Source organism: Alexandromys fortis, unplaced genomic scaffold, assembly GCF_014885135.2.
Source record: "Alexandromys fortis isolate MF-2015 unplaced genomic scaffold, M_Fortis_MF-2015_v1.1 scaffold_32, whole genome shotgun sequence".
NCBI classification, from domain to species: Eukaryota; Metazoa; Chordata; class Mammalia; order Rodentia; family Cricetidae; genus Alexandromys; species Alexandromys fortis.
This window is the reverse complement of record NW_026067938.1, coordinates 11441407-11461504: the sequence shown is the minus strand read 5'-3', so window position 1 is coordinate 11461504 and position 20098 is coordinate 11441407. Positions and strand designations below refer to the sequence as shown.

General features: G+C 43.3%; 1 protein-coding gene across 5 annotated transcripts in view; it reads right to left on the bottom strand.

The window, feature by feature from the left end:
• The window catches only part of Mtus1 (microtubule associated scaffold protein 1), a 121733-nt gene that overhangs the window by 82274 nt on the left and 19361 nt on the right, over positions 1 to 20098 (bottom strand). For 4 of the 5 annotated variants that reach the window (XM_050147205.1, XM_050147203.1, XM_050147207.1 and 1 more), the window contains exon 2: positions 1981 to 4215. In XM_050147205.1, coding sequence (XP_050003162.1) covers positions 1981 to 4053 — 2073 coding nt within the window. In that variant the 5' untranslated portion in view covers positions 4054 to 4215. Of the gene's footprint in view, positions 1 to 1980; positions 4216 to 6960; positions 7074 to 20098 lie in introns of all 5 variants that reach the window. The other variant, XM_050147204.1, reaches the window with a different exon arrangement.

The following is a 20098-nucleotide window of genomic DNA, read 5'->3' as shown; positions in this document are numbered from 1 at the left end:
TGCAAACTACTGGAATCCGGCTTCCCTGATGATTCCATGGCCTTACCTCAACACCACATCATGGGCCTACGGCTACCAAATTGGACATATAAGGAAATAAAACCAAAATGCTCTGGTTTGAGAATGACATAAGCAATTTATATTCAAAGACCATTGTTCAGGAAACTTTATGCTAGTTTTTCTAGTACTGGGGGTCTGCAAGTTAATAAATGTCTCTCATAAAGCTAAGCATGCTGGTTTCATAACTAATCTTAGCATTAAGGGTGTAAAGCAAGAAAAATCTCAAATTCAACACCAGCCTGTGCTACTACTGTGTGCTGAATTCAAAACCACGCCGGCTGCCAGGTTAATACCTGAATTCTCCATAAATTAAAGACAAATATCTCGGTTCTTTGCATATCTATAAACACCTGTCTAAACTGGGCAGTGGTGGCACACGCCTTTAATCCCAGCACTCAGGGAGGCAGAGACAGGCAGATCTCTGTAGTTCGAAGCCAGCCTGGTCTACAGAGCTAGTTTGGGAGACAGCTAGAGCTGTTACAGAGAAACCCCGGCTCGAAAAGCCAGAAACACCTACCCACAATTTTGAGTTAATTTTAATTTTAATTGGATAAAGTTCTAAACGATCTGAATTTCCTCAATTAGACATAAACAGAACTTAAAAGGTCTGTGTTCTGAAACAATACACAAAAACCCATTGGATTAGAAATCCCTGCACTTGGGAGGCAGAGGCAGGCGGATCTCTGTGAGTTCGAGACCAGCTTGGTCTACAAGAGCTAGTTCCAGGACAGGCTCCAAAACCACAGAGAAACCCTGTCTCGAAAAAAAAAAAGAAAAAAAGAAAAAAAAATCCCTGTGGCATTCCATCCTTACCAACAGAATTATTGATAGAAAGGCAAACATCTGTAAACTGACCAGGTGAGGAGTATCTCCAGTTTATCATCTAGACATTCCCTGCATGACCTGTTAAGGGACCTGAAACAAAACGAACTCAAGTGCTTGACGGTGCTATTCCATTCCTCCTACACAGGAGTCCCCAGTGATGTCTATCTTCCTCCTCTGCACAAAGATTCATTCCTGATCCAGAGGACAAGTATTTCAAGGGCAGTCTGTGTGGGGCTGAAAATACACCTACGTCTCCACTGCCAAAAATAGACTGAGGGCACACAGTTCCAACAGCAGCCTGGCATGTGCTTTGAAAACTAGTTTTATCATATCATCGTCAAAAAAAAAAACCCATGCATATATGTGTTTAAAGAAAAATAACCTTTGAACTGCGCACAATGCAGCATTGATTTCTTACGTGATGCTGGTTAGTTCCCTTCATGGTTTGACAGGTGCTGTTGAAGACATTTTGCTTTATTTACTATGTATGGATTTGTTTCTTTCATGCATTAAAAATCCATGCAAAATGGGCCGCGGGGGACCTTACACACCCCCATGCCCAAATCCCTTTCCTTCTGGCTGTGGCAAAGTTACCAGACCTGTGTCGCACAGCTGGCTGCAGTAGACTCAAATCTGGGAGATTAGGCTCAGCTTCCAAAACTGCTTCCCCAACAAGACACCATGTTCGGTTTTTATGTTATATTCACCAGCACTCCATAGCCAATTCTTAAATGTGGTTTGCACGCTTACACCCCTTTTTTTTGCTTTTTGAAAAGAAAATAAAATATAGCCTGATGTCAGTTGCTTCACTTCAAATACCTCATATAGCAAAACATCAACCTTTTCTTTGAAAACACTATCAAAAGGAAAGGCCATGTTCAAGAAAACACTAGAACTAAGTTTTTCACTATGTAAGGTTGTTATATTTTGGACCCATTAACTCTCTATACTGGATGACAGGACAAAGAATGCATGGATATGAATCATGAGCCAAGCTCAGGGATATTATTATCAATTAATAGGCAACATACTGCTAATACACCAGCTTTCTTCATTCCTAGCAGCAGACAGAAGCAGACAGTGGCGTCCACTCACCACAAACGGGGGCTTGCATTCTGAAGTCTCGTGGGTGGTTGGCTTTCCCAGCTCTTGCTTCTCCGGAGCCTCGCACTCCTTTTCACCCTTTTCGGGGCTAATCCGATCGATGTGGGAAACAAGCGTTACGTCCAAACACTCTGAACTCTTCATTTTCCCTGGGAGAATGCCTTTGATCTTCTGGAAAAACGCAGCTACGGACCCAGTCTCGCTCGCTGCGTGAGAAGACGCTGACGTCTTGTCAACATCCTCCCGGTTGGATTTCGCGGCAGATGTTGCTCTTGGAACCCTGAGCGAAGCGTTTTTAGAATGAGTTGAAACATGCACAGCCTGGCTGGTAATGAGTTTATTAAACTGTTGCTTCTCTGTCTTGTTAATTAGGATCTCTGCCTTTTTGTCTGCATTCAAATCGGATCTCGGTTTTCTGGTCATAGCCGTCAACTGTTTAGAAGGCACTGGTGGGGCGGAGGAGACCCCAGTAATCTGAGGCTTGGGTGTACCGTTCATTGCAGAAGCATCTTTGGGTTGCAGCACTGATCTGGATATAACTTTGGCCTTAATGTTCTTGAAGTTTGGCCTTGGGTAACTTATTATTTCTGTTTTTCTAACTTTGCTACTTACGGTGGAATTCGTTTTGGTAGCCGATTTTCCCAGGTTAGGCTTTGGTGCATTCACGGGTGCCCCTTTCAAGTCTGGCGCGGTCTCAGCATCTCTTGGACCTTTCTCCATGAGATTGCACCTCTCTGTCGCATCAACAGGGGAAAGCGTAAGGCTTACACTGGGGGTGTCCTGAACTGGTGTTGACGTACAAACCGTATGATTTGTGCTAATGGCTCTACCATTTCCATCCCAAGCCATCTCACACAGTGAAAACCTCTGCCCTGGAGCACTTCTTAGGGTCAGCTCTTCAGCACTCTTTTGGATTTCTGAGTTGTTGTCATGAGAGGCGGAATGCAGGTTTTCCGTCGTAGTGACTTTGCACTCAGAGTCCAGGACGCTGGTTTTACTTTTATCAAAAGCTGGCACCAGTGAAGGGCATTCGTCATCAACGTGACGGTTGCACAGTGTTCCTCTCAGGCTTTGGCCCATTTCCTGTTGACCATATGAGCGGTGTGAATGAGTCTCACTGTTTGGTTCATCTTTAGATACACAATGGAACTCCTGTAATACAGACCCACTGGGAACCTCCATGCCATCAGAAACTGGTGTCACAGCTTGGATCTCTTTGTCTCCAACGAGTCCTTGCTCTGGCCCATCTGGGTACTCTTTGGTAACATTTCCTAAAGACTCCTGGCACGGAATTCCAATGTCTGCACCATCAGTTTGCATCGGCACATCAGAATACACCATGCAGGTTGTGTTTAGAGCCTCTGGGGGTGGGGCTTGAAGCTTTTCAAAGCCCTTGCTGTTATGAGTTCCTCTCACACGCATCTCAGAGGGCTGGGGTGATGTCCACATCGGGGAGGAGGACAGCAGCGTGTTTCCACCCCCGACAATTGTTGGCGGCAAACCTCCAGGAGCATGGAAAGGCTGACCCCGTTCAATAGAATGGCGTGCTATCATGGTACAGTTAGTTGCATCCAATTTCATGTCAAATGTCTGTTTTAGCTCCAAAGGGGCAGCGGAGTCTGCACAGTGGAAACCATTATCAGACTTGCACACACCAGCCAGAGAGGGCTCAAACCTCTCTTCCTGGGGTGCCTCTAGCGAATCCAACTTACTATGCAGGTTCGGGGGCGTCACCACCGTACTGAGTGCGGAGGACTGATGGGTAGGATCACTATGCATTGCAAACCGGGGCTTACTAATGAAACCACTTGAAGGTTCTGGGTAATCAATTGCTTCTACGCGCTGATGGCTTAAAGAAACACTTTCGCTGCCGTCCACGGCCGGATCCACCTCATAGTCCACCACCATGTCATCCGGGTTAGCAGCGTTCCAATCCCCGGGACTCGCTGAAGGGCGTTGTGTAGATGGTGACTTGGTGTCATATTCAGGTGTGCTCCCGTTTTGATCCCTGACAAATACACAATACAACTCATCTTCTGTCTTGCCTGAATTATCATCATTCATCCTGAATATGAACTTTAAACCTCGGCCATTTTATATTCTCTTCGAATCCTTTGAAATTGGAAAGCGAATGGAAAATAATGGTCTTGCTCCCTCCCTATCGCTTTCCAGCCCGGTTCCAGGATGGCAACCTTGGGAGTCTTTGAAGTTGAAATGACTTGTTCTCTGAAAGAAAGAAAACATTTAATTCAAACAAATGTTAGAAAGATGTGCAGATCGTCCTTAGTTTAGATCACTGTCTTCACACCAGCAACCCGAGCTGTCCGTGTGGGGATTCATGCTATCACTGGTGGACCTACCATTCTCCTTCAAAGATAGTTCTGTGTGGGAAGGAATGGGGCATGACGACACGGAACATGGATAAGTCCCTGCGACTGATGTCCCAGATGACATCTGCCTTCCTGACTCCCAAAGACCCTCCATCAGGGGGAAGGAACTAAGGCTGAAACAGTCTTTCCTTCACGTTGGTCGACAGTGAAACCATTCACCCTCATTTCTCTTGGCAGTTCGGATTTCTGTCCACTGTCCCTTCCATCATCAGAAGGACCCCTACTCTGCGTTACATACAGTGATTACCAAAGAGACCACCCAGGCCCCGCAAATGAGTGAGAGATTCCAGGAATTTGCATCTCTTTTTCGGTTTCATTTCTATCTTAACCATGGACCTTTCTAGGGCCTGTGGGGGGGGGGGGTTGATGTTGAGAGTTGGACGTGGCCTCTGTTAGAACAAAGCCACTGTATGCTGAACTGCGTAACGCTTTCAAATAAACTGATGATACACTGAAGTCAATCCTGTCCCTTAAGTACAACTGTTCTGGAGACCGAGTTTGGAGACAAGGTCTTTAAGGAGGTGAGAAAGGTTAAAAGATCAGATAACGGGGGGGGGGGGGGGTCTCCTCCACCAGAACGGCTACTCCTCTGAGGCCAGAAGCCCCCACCCCTCCCCACCCCACCCCACCCCACCCCAGGACAGTAAAAACAAATGCATTATCTACAACAGCTGAAGACTAAGGATGGGAAGAACCCACGTCCGCCAACTGGTAAATAAAGTTTTCCAAACTTGCACGTTCACACATCAGAATACTTCTTGAGTACAATAAAGAATGTAAAGTTCCATTAGATACAGTGTCCCAATAGGAAAGTGTTACACTAAGAGAAAGAAATCTGAAGGACTCGAAGACCTGCCATTACGATGCTTTAAAACGGCAGGGAAAACAGCCATTCTAGAGCCTCCTGTGGATTCTCCATAACTAACAGCTCTACAAATCTATAAATAACAATGGTCTTGTTGGAGTGGTGATCCATACCTACAATCCCAGGTACTTGGAAGGCTGAAACAAGTAGATTGCCACAAATTTGGAGATAGCTTGGGCTACACAGCAAGTCTGAGGCTAGCCAGAGCTAAATAGTGATACCCTGTTTCAGAGGGAGAGGAGGAAAGATGATTGCACCACTGAGGAAAGCAGAGTGTTAAGTAATTTGTCAGAGTTTGCCAGACTGGAGTGGGCAAAGCTAAGCACTGTTTTTTTTTTTTTTTTTTTCTTTTTTCGAGACAGGAGTGGGCAAAGCTAAGCACTGGGTTTTTTTTTTTTTTTTGTTTGTTTGTTTGTTTTTCTTTTTTCGAGACAGGGTTTCTCTGTGGCTTTGGAGCCTATCCTGGAACTAGCTCTTATAGACCAGACTGGTCTCGAACTCACAGAGATCCACCTGCCTCTGCCTCCCGAGTGCTGGGATTAAAGGCATGCGCCACCATCACCCGGCCCTAAGAACTGTTTTGTGCTTTTTAAAAAAAAAAAAAAAAAAACTTGAGTTAAATAAATTACACCAAAAAAGACAAGGGATCAAGTATCATCAAAAGACACTTCTTGGAGCCTGAAGGTAATGAAGCAAAGTCTGCACAGTTCAGAAGGGAACATGGTCAGGCCACATGGCCAGTGCCTACTATCTAAGCTAGGGGAGAGTGAAGCATTGCTTGAGCCCAAAAGTTGAAGGCTAGTCTTGATAAAGAGACCTATTTCAAAATGATACATGATAGACACTAGATTAAAAAGAAAGATGTGGTTGGTATGAATATAAGAGATTTCTAGGCAAATCAATGCCACACCCCACTTTCCATGTTGTCTCAGACAACTGAGAAATGAAGAATCAATTCACCACAATGAGGCAATGAATGTAGACGTACCCTCAAACACAAGGAACCCAAAGAAATGCCAGAGCGACTACCAAGCTGCACAATAGCCCACGGGCAACAAACAGTCAAGAAGGTCCAGCAAGGAAATCTCCAGGGCAAAGGAATATGGAAAATTGTAACAAACTGGAAAATTGAATAGAAATCATGTACAGCCTTTGAAGAATGTAAGATTATTTCTGCAGGATATGCAAACAGAGCAGTAGTTAGTCTTAGGAAAAAGCAAACAGGTCGGGCAGTGGTGGCACAAGCCTCTAAATCCCAACACTGGCGAGGCAGAGACGGGTGAGATCTCTGTGAGTTCAAGGCCAGATGTTACACAAAGAAACCCTACCTCCAAAAAGCAAACAGAGTGAATGAACAGCTGAGGAAGAAAACAGACTAGCCCACGAATGTTACCATCAGCAGATTAAAGCAAACAGTGGGCTATCACTGAAATGTTCCCAGGTTAAGGTCAAGCTTTCATAACTAATACTAAATCTCCATATCATTCTTGGGGAGTTGGAGCTCCCACAAAAGAAAAGTCTGAGTACATTTCAGAAAGCTTGCAACAGGCCAGCCTGGGCTACATCGTGAGACAGTCTCAAAAAGCAAAGTTCATCTCTAAGGAGAGATGAAAACATGATAATAGGCACAGTGATGGTCGTGGGCAGAAATAAACAATCTGTTTTCGACACTGTGAAAACACAATACGCAGCAGAGAAAGGACAGAGAGTAACCACCTTCAAAGCTGCTCTTGTGTAGAATTCTCTTAAAGACAAAGCGGTCCTTCTTCTCATCTGTGGATTCATTTACACGGCTTCAGTTACTTATGGGCAGCCTTGATCGAGAAAGCCTACATGGAAAAATCCCAGAAATGCACAGTTCGTAAGTGTTGGGTAACTTAACACAGTACATGTTTTCACCTGTTCTCTTCTGACCACCTACCTGATAAAGTAGCCTTTACCCTAAGTTCCTATGGAGAGGAAGTAAGTGACATCTATAGACAGCTAGGAACCACTTGCAGGCTTCAGGTATGTCCCACAAGTCTTGGGATGCAGCCCTAACAGATGGACAATCATCCTTATCTTCCTAAATTCTGCGCTTACAATAGAGAAGAGTTTTCTGTTCAACGGTGACACTGAGTCTTTACTCACTCCTGCTTTCTCTATTTAAAATTACCTTACCAAATGACACTCCCGTTTTCCTTAAACATTTTATTTTAGGGGTGTGTAGGAGGGTTATGTGTGGGTATACATATGCAAACCCATAAAGAAACAAAACTCAGGACTTACTCATGTTTGGCAAGCACTTTATGACTGAACTACACCCCAGCCAAGAAGTGGCTTCTAAAAATATCAATCATTGATTGAAACATAGCTCAATATTTCAAAGCCACTGACCCTCAGGAACTCAAAAGTGATCCATAGAATTCTAATGCTAATCCAAGAAATTCATGCTCTTTTTGTCCACAATAAAACAAATCTCTGTGCACTTCAGGGAAGGTATGATGTTCCAGACATTTCTTACTTCTGTCTAGACATTTTCCTGTGTAGAGTCATAAAACACCAGTGACCTTTATGTGTAAATTCCAGTTAGATTCAAATACAGAAAACTGTCAAGTACATAGTGAAAAGATGCAAATAGTCATGCAGAAGTTTGCAGAGGTTTCCTGGATTGCTTAGGTTTGCATAGGCTACCCAATCAGCCAACAGAGCCCAGGGGCCACCTTTCTCATTCCTCCGTCATGCATGACCTTAATCATGCGTGATCTTGGCCCAAGTAGCACTATCCATGTTTCATGGGACAGGGTGACAGCAGGCACGAAAACTGCTTTCTGACCCCTGATCCTAACAGCAGTGGCCGGCTATGCTTGCTGAGTAAGCAAACTGGAAAACAGCTAGCAATACTGGCTGGCTACACCTGGCAGGAAATTCTGCATAACCACACAGGAGGAGAAAATGGAAACTGAGGAGCCAACAGCCATCTCTTGGTGTTCCCTCAGGCCTAGGGCTCCGCACCCAGAGAGCATTGCTCCTTCACTCATAATTAAGGCTGGTGTCTGGTATTCCGTGATAGGATTGAGTTTGCACACTGAGTCTACAGCTTGTGACACCATTTTGGGAGATTGTAAACTCTTCAATCCATTTTTTAAAATCTATCTATCTAGATATCTAGATATCTATGTGTACAGTATTCTGCTTGCACATATGCCTGCAGGCCAGAAGAGGGCACCAGATCCCATTATGGATGGTTGTGAGCCACCATTTGAACTCAGGACCTATGGAAGAGCAGCCAGCCAGTGTTCTTAACTGCTGAGCCATCTCTCCAGCCCCCTTCAGTGACTAATTAATGGTAGTTTTGCTTTTAGATCTTAGAACAAAATTTGTATTCAGTCAAAAATGTAAAGAGATATGAGTTCTATTGTATCATAACACAATGAGTAACACTCTTTAAAGCATGTGTTTGATATCTGCCATGTGCTGGCCATGATGATTAGGTTCCAGAGAGGCTATCACTGTTGGCAATAACTGAGGCTTATTTATTATTATTATTATTATTGTGTTATATTATATGTTAGCTAAACTGCTTCGTAGTTAAACATCCACATGCCACAGGAGTAATGAACAGACGGCATGAGGGGATGCCGAACTGCCAAAGTCAGGGGAAAGTATAGAGGACTTTGTCCAATGGAGGGCAGCCAGGCAGTGCAGGCAGAGGAATCGCACAGGAGAGGATCCAAAGTGCAGGAGAGGCTGGGATGTCTAGAGAAAAAAAGCTTCATGAGGCAGGGGCAGGAAAGGGGGTAGTCGTGGGGGCAGCTCAGGGTTCAGATTCTGTTTATATGCTCCAAAGTCGGGAAGACAGACCCTGACACTCAGCTTGGCTGAGGTGTGGACCACGTTCTACTGGAGACAAGCAGCAAGCAGGAAAGGGTCAGCATGGAGCCGAGCTGACAAAGGCTGGAGAGAATGCACACAAAAACCCAGACATGCTCTCAGGACGCACCACTGTGTAATCTGTGCCACACAGAAGAGAGCGTGGCACACTACAAGTGCCCAGTAAATGTCTGTTCAATTAAACATTATTTTAAAGGATTACTTCACTTCTATTAATATTTAAAGAAGGAAGTCACAGAAGATAGTGTGGGAAAGCTACATAAATAATCTATCATGTTCTGGGCTGGTACAGAAAAGATTTCAAACATTAGTGTAAATTAGAAGAAACATGATGTTCCCTTTTCTTTCTATAAACCAATATACAAGTTTAGGACCTGACTGTGTAACACTGTAACTGACTAGATACAGCAGAGAGGACCATGGTCCTGCCTCAAGGGATGTGACAGACCTTGTTGACTCCCCATGGGAGGCCTCACCCTCTGAGAAAGTGGATGGGGATGGGGTGGGGAGAAGGTAGGAAGACAGGAGGGAGAGGGAACTGGGATTGGTATGCAAAATGAGATTGTTTTAAAAATAAAATAATAATGAAAAAGCAATACAGCTGAAAGATTTGCTACCACATCACACAAAGCTTGAAGAATGCCAGCGAGATCTGGGTTGAAATGAATAATGCATCAAAACGCAGAGACTGATACAATTTCATCATCCAAAGGAAAACAATGCACTTCTTTGTAAAACAAAAAAAAAAAAAGGTGTAGGGGCACACACCTTTAATCCCTGGCACTCAGGAGGCAGAGGCAGGCAGATGTCCAAGTTTGAGCCCAGCCAGTCCTGCAGATATCCAGGACAGCCAGGGATACACAGAGAAACTCTGTCAGATAGATAGATAGATAGATAGATAGATAGATAGATAGATAGATAGATAGATATAAACAAACAAACAAATGGGCTGTTTCTGGTCAAGATTGTGTATTTTTAAAAAGTGGAGGGAGGAGAAACAGCGGTCAGGATGAATTGTATGTTAAAAGAATAAATACAAATTAAGGATTTTTAAGTTGAAAATATAACAAAAAAATGTCAGAAACTCTATTCACACCATGGTTTAAAAAATTAAAACTACGTCAACAAAAATATATCCATATCCCACACACTCTCAAAAACTATGTAATAAGGTTTGTATTTAAGATAAGGTTTGTATTTAATGCCAAGCATGGTGGGACATGCCTTTAATCCTAGTGCTCAGGATTAAATCCTACTGCAGAGACAAGCAGATCTCCGATTTGGAGCCTAGCTCCAATTATGGAGTCTACATAATGAGTTCCAGGACAACCAGGGCTACAATGGGAAATATGTATGCACACAGGTAATTATTAAAGATACCTAACTATCTTTAAGGTTCTAAATTTCATTGATTAAAATACGTTGTGGGAATGATGAAGTGTTATCAAGTATTTAAGAAACATGTTCATCGTCTCCAGAAGGGGCCTCGCTGTAAAGTCCAGCAGAAACACTGCTGGTGAACCACAGCCCAGCATAACGTCCCAAAGTTGCCATCACAAAGCCCAGGAAAACCAAAGGAAAGTAACCATTTCCCACACAGATAAACAGAGGACACATAATCACTCAAGCTCTATTTAAATCTCATGTATAAAGGGCTTGGGGTGTATGAGAGGGGTTGGGTAGGGGTGCCTTTGGTTTTCTATTTGTTTTAGGTACTAGAGATAAACCCTTCACCCTAATACATGCCAGGCAGGCACTACCAGTAAGCTAGAGCACCAGCTTTATTTTTAAATTTTATTCTAATATTTAGCTATTTATTTTGAGGCAGTCTCACTTAGTTTCCAGGTTGATCTCGAACTTATTTTGTAGTCCAGGAAGGCCTTGAGCTTGTGATCCTCCTGTCTGTACCTACAGGCTTGAGACACTGGGACCAACTCTTGTGTAAAACTGTAAATGAACGTTGGTATTGGGAACTGAGCTCTTCTGTTAAAAATCACAGTATAACCAGTAGAGCTTAATTCATGGTATACAATCAAAAGACTTGAGGTGCTGGGCAAGGTGGCACACCTTTAATTCCTTCACTCTGCAAGTAGGGGCAGGTGGATTTATGTGAGTTTGAAGCCAGCCTAAGAACCTAAGAGTTCCAGGACAGCCAGGGCTACAATGGGAAACTCAGTCTAAAAACACACAAAATCTTGGGGGGTATGGAGCTAGGTACACTGAAGCCATGGGTGATTATGCTAAGAATGCCACCACTGAGAAAAACTAGCAAAAGCCTGCAGGAAGTCTGAGTCACCGCACAGCCAATTAGCTGACTCACTGAGTCTTGATTCTGACACCTGCAGCTTGTTTAAAAATGCACTTTCAACCCAAAGCTCTGACTCAAGAGCTTCCCGAAACCTCCAAACCACACTCTCTTCAAACCACATTTCTAGGCGCTTTAGTTGTCTGTTCTAATACGGGCCTTTTACAATAACTGCACTTCATGGTACTAAACATTCTTTAAAAATATTTCTATTATTTGAGGTTTTCTAGAGGAACAGAACTGATAGAATGAATTCTATCATAAGACCTCATAAGACAACCATCCTTCCCAACAAGTAGATATACTGTTCATATTAATCTCTGAGCCGGGCACAAAGGCTCACACTTGTAATTCCAGCGCTTGGGAGTCCAAAGTAAAAGGCTGGCCATGGGTTCAAGAACATGCAGGGCTATATAGTGAGTTTTAGGTTAGCCTGAGCTACAGAGGAAGACCCTATCTCGGAAGACAAAACCTATCATCTTTACTTTGTCCCACACTCTAGAATTTATCCTGAAGCAGAGGTAATACAACATAATAAATGCTACAAACAAAAGGCGGGAGGAGGGGAAGCAAAGCTTAAATTGCAAAGCTTTTGGGATCAGTTACAGTTAATCAATTCTAATGTTTTTTCCAGTTTAAATACCCCAGTAGTACATTTTCAAAATGTATGAATGTCAAAAGTCAGTAACTATAAAATTAAAATTAAGCATAAGATGTCTTATTTGTAATATATATATATATATATATATAGTTTTTGATTGCACCTTAAACAGCTTTTTTTCATCCAGCAAGGCAGAATTACAACCAGACCAACCACAAGAAACCCAAACTTCAGTTCATAGGATGATTCCTCCCTGTAGACCATAGTTATTCAAAAACCAGCACAGACTCCCAGGAGTAACAGAACTGGGTGGAATAAGCACTCCCCACAACTAAGAAATCTTCCTTGGATTCTCTGTGGATGAAACATCTCTCTGAGGTTTAGCAGGCAGAAAAATGTGCAGATGTTTCTTGGTGATACTGTAACACATCAACTACAAAGGTCACAGCAAAGCAAAAACGATGGCAAATTAACTGGGCATTTACTGGTGCTGGGTGACTGCTTCTGGGTTAAAATAGGATTATTCCAGAGATGCGGGGAACCAAAGATTTGAAGGAAAGATGCTCAGTTCACCTCCACAGTCAATGTGGGAATACACACTTAAAAGATGTAGTCTTTGCTGTGATCTGAGAATTTGGGAGGTAGAAGCGGGAGAATCAGCACTCAGGACCAGTTTGAACTACTTGAGACCTTGTCTCAAAAAACAAACAAACAAACAAAAAAACAAAAACACTAAACAAATTCTTAAACATTTAATACCCTTTAAACTTAGAGGTTCATAATTTTTACATATTCAAGTTAATAAATGATAGTATTAATGATAATATTCTAGTATTAATAGTATAATACTATAAAGGGAAATTCTACAAAAATGCGCAGTGCCCATCCACAATGGCTCACTCTCGGGTCGGGAGAGTTAACAGGGCTCTTTCCCATTATGTTTGCTTATATAGTTTAATTTTCTTTGACAATTTAAACATTGAAACCCTAAAGATAGATCCATGCAGAAACAAAACACACTGAGTAGATTGTGTTTCTTTATCAACACGTCTGTCCCAGAAACTGAAGCTAAAAGACCTGGAAGTTGTTGGTTCAGAATCACAGGTTCTGTGATACCTGGCTCTTTCTCTGCAACATGAATCCTTGGTATCTTGAAAGCTGCCTGCTATTTTACAAGATAGAAAGATACAGCCCTTAAGAGTGTCTTCCAAATTCCAACAACAGATTATGTGACTCAGACACCCAAAATGCGTGCCAAGGAGTTCTGCAGGCAGGCGGCGTACACACAACAACAGACACTACAACACAGGAATATTTCCTGAAGGAAAGCAGTCTCCTCACAGCAGGCCCACTCAGGAGGGAGGCTGATTTACTGTTGAGTCATCTTCCTGGGCTAGAGAGTGAGTTCATTTCTTTAATTCTGCAGGGCGAAACAGACCTGCAGAGCATGAATTACGGTGTCCAGTAGAGTTCTGTCCACTGTTTGTCTCTGAAAACCACTCACACCAGAGTCTGTAACACAGAACTTCCCAAATTTGCTTTAAACATAGTGTCAATGCCGGCAATCCCAAAGACTTTCAAGGCTTCAACAATTATCAGGAGCAAAATTAAGACCGGAATCTCTTGCCTCCTCCCTGCCTCATCTTGCTCAACTAAGGTATGAAAAATAAAATCCATGATACCATTAGAAAAAATGCTTTTATCTTCAGCTATGTACTTCTAACTATATTAGGCGGAATGGCATGAGTCTATACATTAACACTACATGAAGAATACCATCTACATTAAGAGGAAAGCCAGAAGCAAGGGGCAAGGATGCAAAGCAAAACCATTTTGGAAAACAGCCAGACATGTTGATGCATACTTACAATCCAAGCATTCAGGAGGGATCATGAGTTCAAGACCTCTCTGAGTTACAAATTAAGATTTTTGTCTCCCCCAAAAATAAATAGATGATAAATAAATGAGTAATGACAAAATACCTTAAATATGTCCCATATCAATATATGTAATAAATGGTCTGTGGCTTGAAGCTGCAGGCTTAAGCGTAAATATTGCCTTTCTTTGCCAGCTAGTTCTTATGTGAATTTGAAACATACTAAAGTCAGTCATCTGTAATGAAGGAAACTCAAAATGAGAAAAATCCCTCCTTAAGACTGGGCTGCAGGCAAGCCTATGGAGCATTTTCTCAATCTGTGACTGATGGGGGAGGTCCCAACCTATTGTGGGTGGTATCATTCCTGACATGGTGGTCCTTTGGTTGTACAGGAAAGTAGACAGAGCAAGCCAGGGAAGAGAAAGACAAACAGCACCCCTCCATGGCCTCTGCATTAATTAGCTCCTGCCTCCGGGTTCTTGCCCAGGTTTGAGTTCCTGCCCTGACTTCCTACATTGATGAAGAATAACATGGAACTGTGAGCCAAATTAACCCTTTCCTCCCCAAGTTGCTTTGGTCATGGTGTTTCATCACAATAGTAACCCTTCCACTAAGACACTTCGTAAATCCAAACTTGAATCCCTATTGTTTGGAATAGCCACGCTGATTATACCACACACAGGGGACTTAAATAAAGAGACTCATAATTATGGCTGTCAAACTGTGTCTTCTAAAACAAAAATTACTACTCTTGCTTCCCAGTAGAAGCCAGCTTCCTCCGTATTGATGACATACCAAAGAAGCTGGCTACAGTCCTTGATGCCAATTTAGATAAGAAACCAGTACATTCAGTACTCCTCTGGGTCACAAAACAGTATAAAGTTTTTCTGCAAAGAAAAGCTAGGCCAAATTACAAGAAACTGTGTATCCAATCCCTTTTACAGCACAATATCGCTCAAGGATAAAGACATTTCAGCCCTTGCTCCAGGAATGGCTGGAGTCGTTCTTCCAGTTTCTGACACTGCACAGCCAGCCACCTGAGACTCATCTCAAAGAAACACAAAGGGATTTAAAAAAAAGCCAGAGACGAACAAAATGGACACAAGGCACCCTTGAGAAAGCACTGGCCCAAGACCAATTAGAGATTAGGTAACAAGGCTGATTGATCTATATTAGAGAATCAGGAGGTTAGATCCCCCCCAAAGGTAGATTTGTAAGAAAAACTATCTGCCAAAAAAACAAGATCATCCTTTGAGTTTCCTAAGTTTATGCAAGAGCAAGGAGAGAGAGAGAGAGAGAGAGAGAGAGAGAGAGAGAGAGAGAGAGAGAGAGAGAGAGAGAGAGAGAGAGAGAGCCCTTCCCCCTGCTTCCACAAAGAGTAAGTTCAGTTAGGTTAAACAACTACGTATCTTTCCCGATTCCTGACTCTAGGGTGCAGGAACAAAATAGAGGAAAGTCTACAAATCAGAACCAAAGAAAGTGGGCAGTGTACATCTGGGATGGCGTCTAAGCCTTCAGTACTAACCACTGAGCACACTTCAGTCCTGAAGCTTTGAAGTCACTTTGTAATCCTGCCATCACAAAGGCCAGGTTGGGCAGCAGGGAAATGCTGGTCACACTTTCCTTCAAGATAATTTGAGGATGCACTGGGGTTATCTGTAGCAATTTAAGAGCCCCGAGTCTGCACCATTTTCCCCACACAAAGGCAAAATTATTCCTTACTTCAAGGTAGCATGAAAACCCAACAGACTTCTCATGAATTTTGACCTCAACCACTGACAATCAGCTCTGACCTGCAGCTACACACTCCTGTATCAACAGCTAGCAATTCCATGGAGGAGACGTGGGGCCCAAGGCATACGGTGTACAAAGTAGGCATGGAGCCTTAACCCAAATTGTTCCCAAATCCACACTCTCCCCCACTCTGCCACTCTCACACGCTGGTGTCTTCAATGCCGTCACCTCTTTATTTACACAACTTTCAGTGGTAGGTCCCCACTCTACCAAATGCCTTTCAAAGTTCACTTGGTGACCTTAAGTAGACACAGGTTTCTGGACTGATTCCCAAGTTGAAATCCCTTTCATCCATAATCCAGTTACTAATAATTCAGGAAAACCTATTTAAGTGCTTTGGATGAGAAATATCCTTCAGAGGCACAGGACTTAATATCTGCTCCCCAACTGGTTTTGCTGTCTGGGGTGGGCTATGGAACTTGTAGGACAAGAAGCCTTGCTGAAGGACGTTAGGGGCAAGCTCTGTTTCCTGTTTGCCATCGTGATGTGAGCCCTCAGCTTCCTGCCGCTGGACTCCCATACCTCCCAACCCTGATCCTCCTATCTCTCTGGAACTGTAGCTAATAAAGGCATCTGTAAGTTGCTTTGGGTTGTGGCACAACATAAATGCCAATAGAAGAGGAAGCTGGTGTTGTGAAGAACCTACCCCCTTTTTTGTGGTGTTTGTTTTTGAAGGAGGTAGAGAACCTTTGTAACTCTGGACTACAGAAGTGCCGAATGCCACAAGCAGGCTGATGGGCTGTTCTAGCTGGAGCATGGAAGACAGTGGTGCTTAGAGGAATGTTGGTGGAGGTCATGCTTAAGAGATTAAGACCTAAGAGACTGTTCTAGCCACTGGGCTAGAGCCAGTCCCTGTGATATTTGGCAAAGAATTTTAATGTCCTCTGCCCTGTTGTAAGAACCTGCCTGAGACCAATTAACACATAATGGCCTAATTGCTTTGGTGCAAGAAATTTCCAGACAGCAAAAGCTACATTGAGTCTGTAGCACGGTTGTTCCTCATTACTCTAATGCCCACCTGTGGAATAATTCTTCTGTCTACTCAGGCCTTTAAAAAAAAGAAAATCAGAGTATAGGATTTGGAGGAAAGAGCAATAGGAAATGTATCGTTGCCCCTAAAACATATGCTGGAGAAGATGCTCTGATTGTTAGAGCAATTCAAAGAGACCAGCTCTGCACAGGAATCCTGGGAAGGGTGTGGGTGAGGGGCCGGGGAGGGGCAAGATCCCACCCACCTAAGCGTCCACCTTGTATGAGAAATTCTGGAGGGTTTGTTTGCTAAAAACTTCCCTCAGTGTGCCACTCTGGTCAGTTCCTGATGCCTGTCAATCAAGATGTAGGACTTTCAGCTCCTTTCCAGCACCAGGCCTGCCTGCACCCCACTGCATCACACCATGATAATGGACTACACCTGATATTACGGTCTGCCAAATCTCTAAGCAGAAGCGTATATTCATCTAGGCACTCAAGAGCTCGTAGCGGGCACAGATCGTCTAGATCCAGAAGTCGTCACTCAACCATTTCTCCTAGTACACTAACTCTCAAGAGAAGCCTGGCAGCTGAACTGAACAAGAATAAAAAGGCACGAGCTGCAGAGGCAGCTGTCAAAGCTGCGAAAGCCTCAAATGCATCTACCCCTACTAAGGGGGGGGGGGGGCACAGAAACTGGTGCCAGTGCCTCACAGACAAACCATGTGAAGGATGGGAAGAAACCGAAAACTGAACACGCACCTTCGCCCTCAAGTGCTGGGACCGCCAAAATTGACAAAGTAAAGGCAAAGCCACCCCTTCAAGTCACAAAGGTAGACAGTAACTTGATTGTAGAAAAAGCCTTCAAGAAAACAGTGGTTGGGAAGGGAAGTAAAGCTGCTGCTACAAAGGAAGAACCAGTATGTACTACTAAATAGAAAACTAAGCCACTCACATCAAGCATAGGCGCTAAAAAGGAGGAGCAACACGTGGCTTTAGTGACCTCTACATTACCCCCGCTACCTTTACCTCCCCATCCTGCCTGAAGGTAAAGATGCTGATAGCTTAAGAGGCAATATTTCTGTACAAGCAGTTTAAAAAGAAGTAGAAAAGAAATTCCGATGTCTGCTTACTGATTTACCGTTGCCCCCGAGTTACCAGGAGGAGATGATCTTTCTAAGAGTCCAGAGCAGAAGAAAACAGCAGCACAGTTACACAGCAAAAGAAGGCCTACTATGTGCTTGCTTTCTACGTGCACTCAGCTTGACTGGAAACACTGTATCCTAGATCCTATGAACTTAGAAAACATTGAGATTTAAAATGAACAGTGTATTTTTATTTTAACACAAATGTACAGATTGGCTGATAGTTCTGAAACAAATTTTTTTAAGTGGTATACCTATTTGCCTTGACTAATTAAACTAAATGAAATTTTCTTAACAAAAAGAAAAAAGGAAATTCTAAGAGGATTTTCTGCTAACAGAGTTCAGGAAGGGTGAAAGTCCACCCCAAGCGGGCAGTGCTACCCGTGTGGTACGAGCTTAAGAGACACGAGAGATGCAAGAGTGAAGGGGTCATGGATTCTTCTGCACAGATTCAAAGAGCTGCTAGGGCCTGGCTAGAGTCAGTGAAAGGGCACAGTGTAAAGAGGTCATAGCGAAGCCTCCAGAGACCCCAAGAGGCTGGAGATGCCAGAGCTGTGACACATTGTCCAAGGAGCACGGCATATAAGGAGTGGAACCATCTGGAAAGATGTTTGTTGCAGGCAGTAAGGCTACAGGCATAGAGCCACCTGAGTGGCTCAGATACCGGACACAGGGAGTTATGTAAGGATTTGCTGTTTGTCTTTTGGGTTCGGGGCCTTCCCTTAGAACACTGTCTCACTCCACCTACACTCCTTTGTGGGATGGTAATGTACATTCAGTGCCATATGTACAAGCGTAAGAGATTGCCTTGAATCTCAATAGAGGCTTTGTGCATTTTTTTTAACAGCGTTGAAGCTGTTCAAGACCTTTGAAGAAGACTTTTGAAGTTGGACTGAATACATTTTGCATTATGATGGTCACCAGCCTGAGGGCCAGGAGTTGGAACCTGGTGATTTGAAAGAGAAATAAATATCCTATGTATTTAAACACTTGGTGGTTTAGGGAGGGGACGGCACTTTTTAGAATAGAAAGGTTGGCTGAAAAGTAATTATGTCCCTGGGGGCGGGGCTTGCGAAGGTATGGCCAGCCCCACTTCCATCTCATAAATCTTCTCTCTGGTTCCTGTTTATGGCTGAGATGTGATCTCTCAGCTCCTGCTCCTGCTCCTGCCAAGATGGATGTTTAGCCATCTGGAACTACAATCCAAAATATTATACCTTCATCTGTACATTGCTTTTGGTCATGTTTTATTACAGACATTATATACAAGACATTAATACACCTACCCAGCCCTTAATGGTTCTGACTCTCCATCAACGAGGTGAAGGGTATAAGAAGGATGTTCTCATTGGACTCTAGTTACCATCACCTTAACCTCATGAATCAAGAATATGAAATAAGTAACATTTTCCCCCCTCTTTCGAAAACCCGGCAGGAAAGTGTGAGAATTCCAAAGACCAGGGTAAATCTCATGAAAAAACACTGAGCATTAATTATTACAGAAAATACAAATCAAAATCATAATGTGCTACCATGTTACACCCATTAGGAAAGCTAATGTTTCAACATGGGTGCCGATGTGGAGAAACTGCAAAGCTCTTGTGTTACCGATGAGAACGAGAAAATGGCAGTGTCATGGAAAACAACCTTGTGACAAAAGGCAACAAACAGCATCACCATATGACTAGCATGCCATTCCAAAACCAAAAAAAAGCCGAAATAAGCCTTTTCTAGATTTACTGCCTGAAGCAAGTCATTATAGAGATGAAACACTTACCCACTCAAACAATAACCCTTGTGCTACTTCACAGGGGATGAGAAATACCTCCCAAAGGCAAAGGAACCCCTGGGTCATCCCCAAATCACATTGCTCCGCCCACACTTAAATAGCCTGACAACCCACAGCAGAATTGTCCAACACATGTCTTGTCCTAAATTCTGTGTCCTCTCACTTAGTCAGGCTTCATTACCCTGACAGTTGTAAGAGCTCGTGGCCACTAATACCCTGCTTAATTTGTCTGGAAACCCACACAACTTCAAAAGAAAACTTGTACAACACAGCATCCAGAGACTTCGGAGAAACTCCTCAGAATCTTCCTTCTCAAACACATGGGTGGATCTTTGTCTAAACATCCTTTTGTCTGCAAGGCTCAAACAATGCTTTGCTCTGTGTTCCCAGGCCGTGGAAGAAACAAGAAAAGTCACTGTTTCAGCTCCTCAGACTTACACTGGGATTAACTTGAAATAACTAAAGAGCGTCTCGCAAATTAGAATCATCTAGAAATACACCC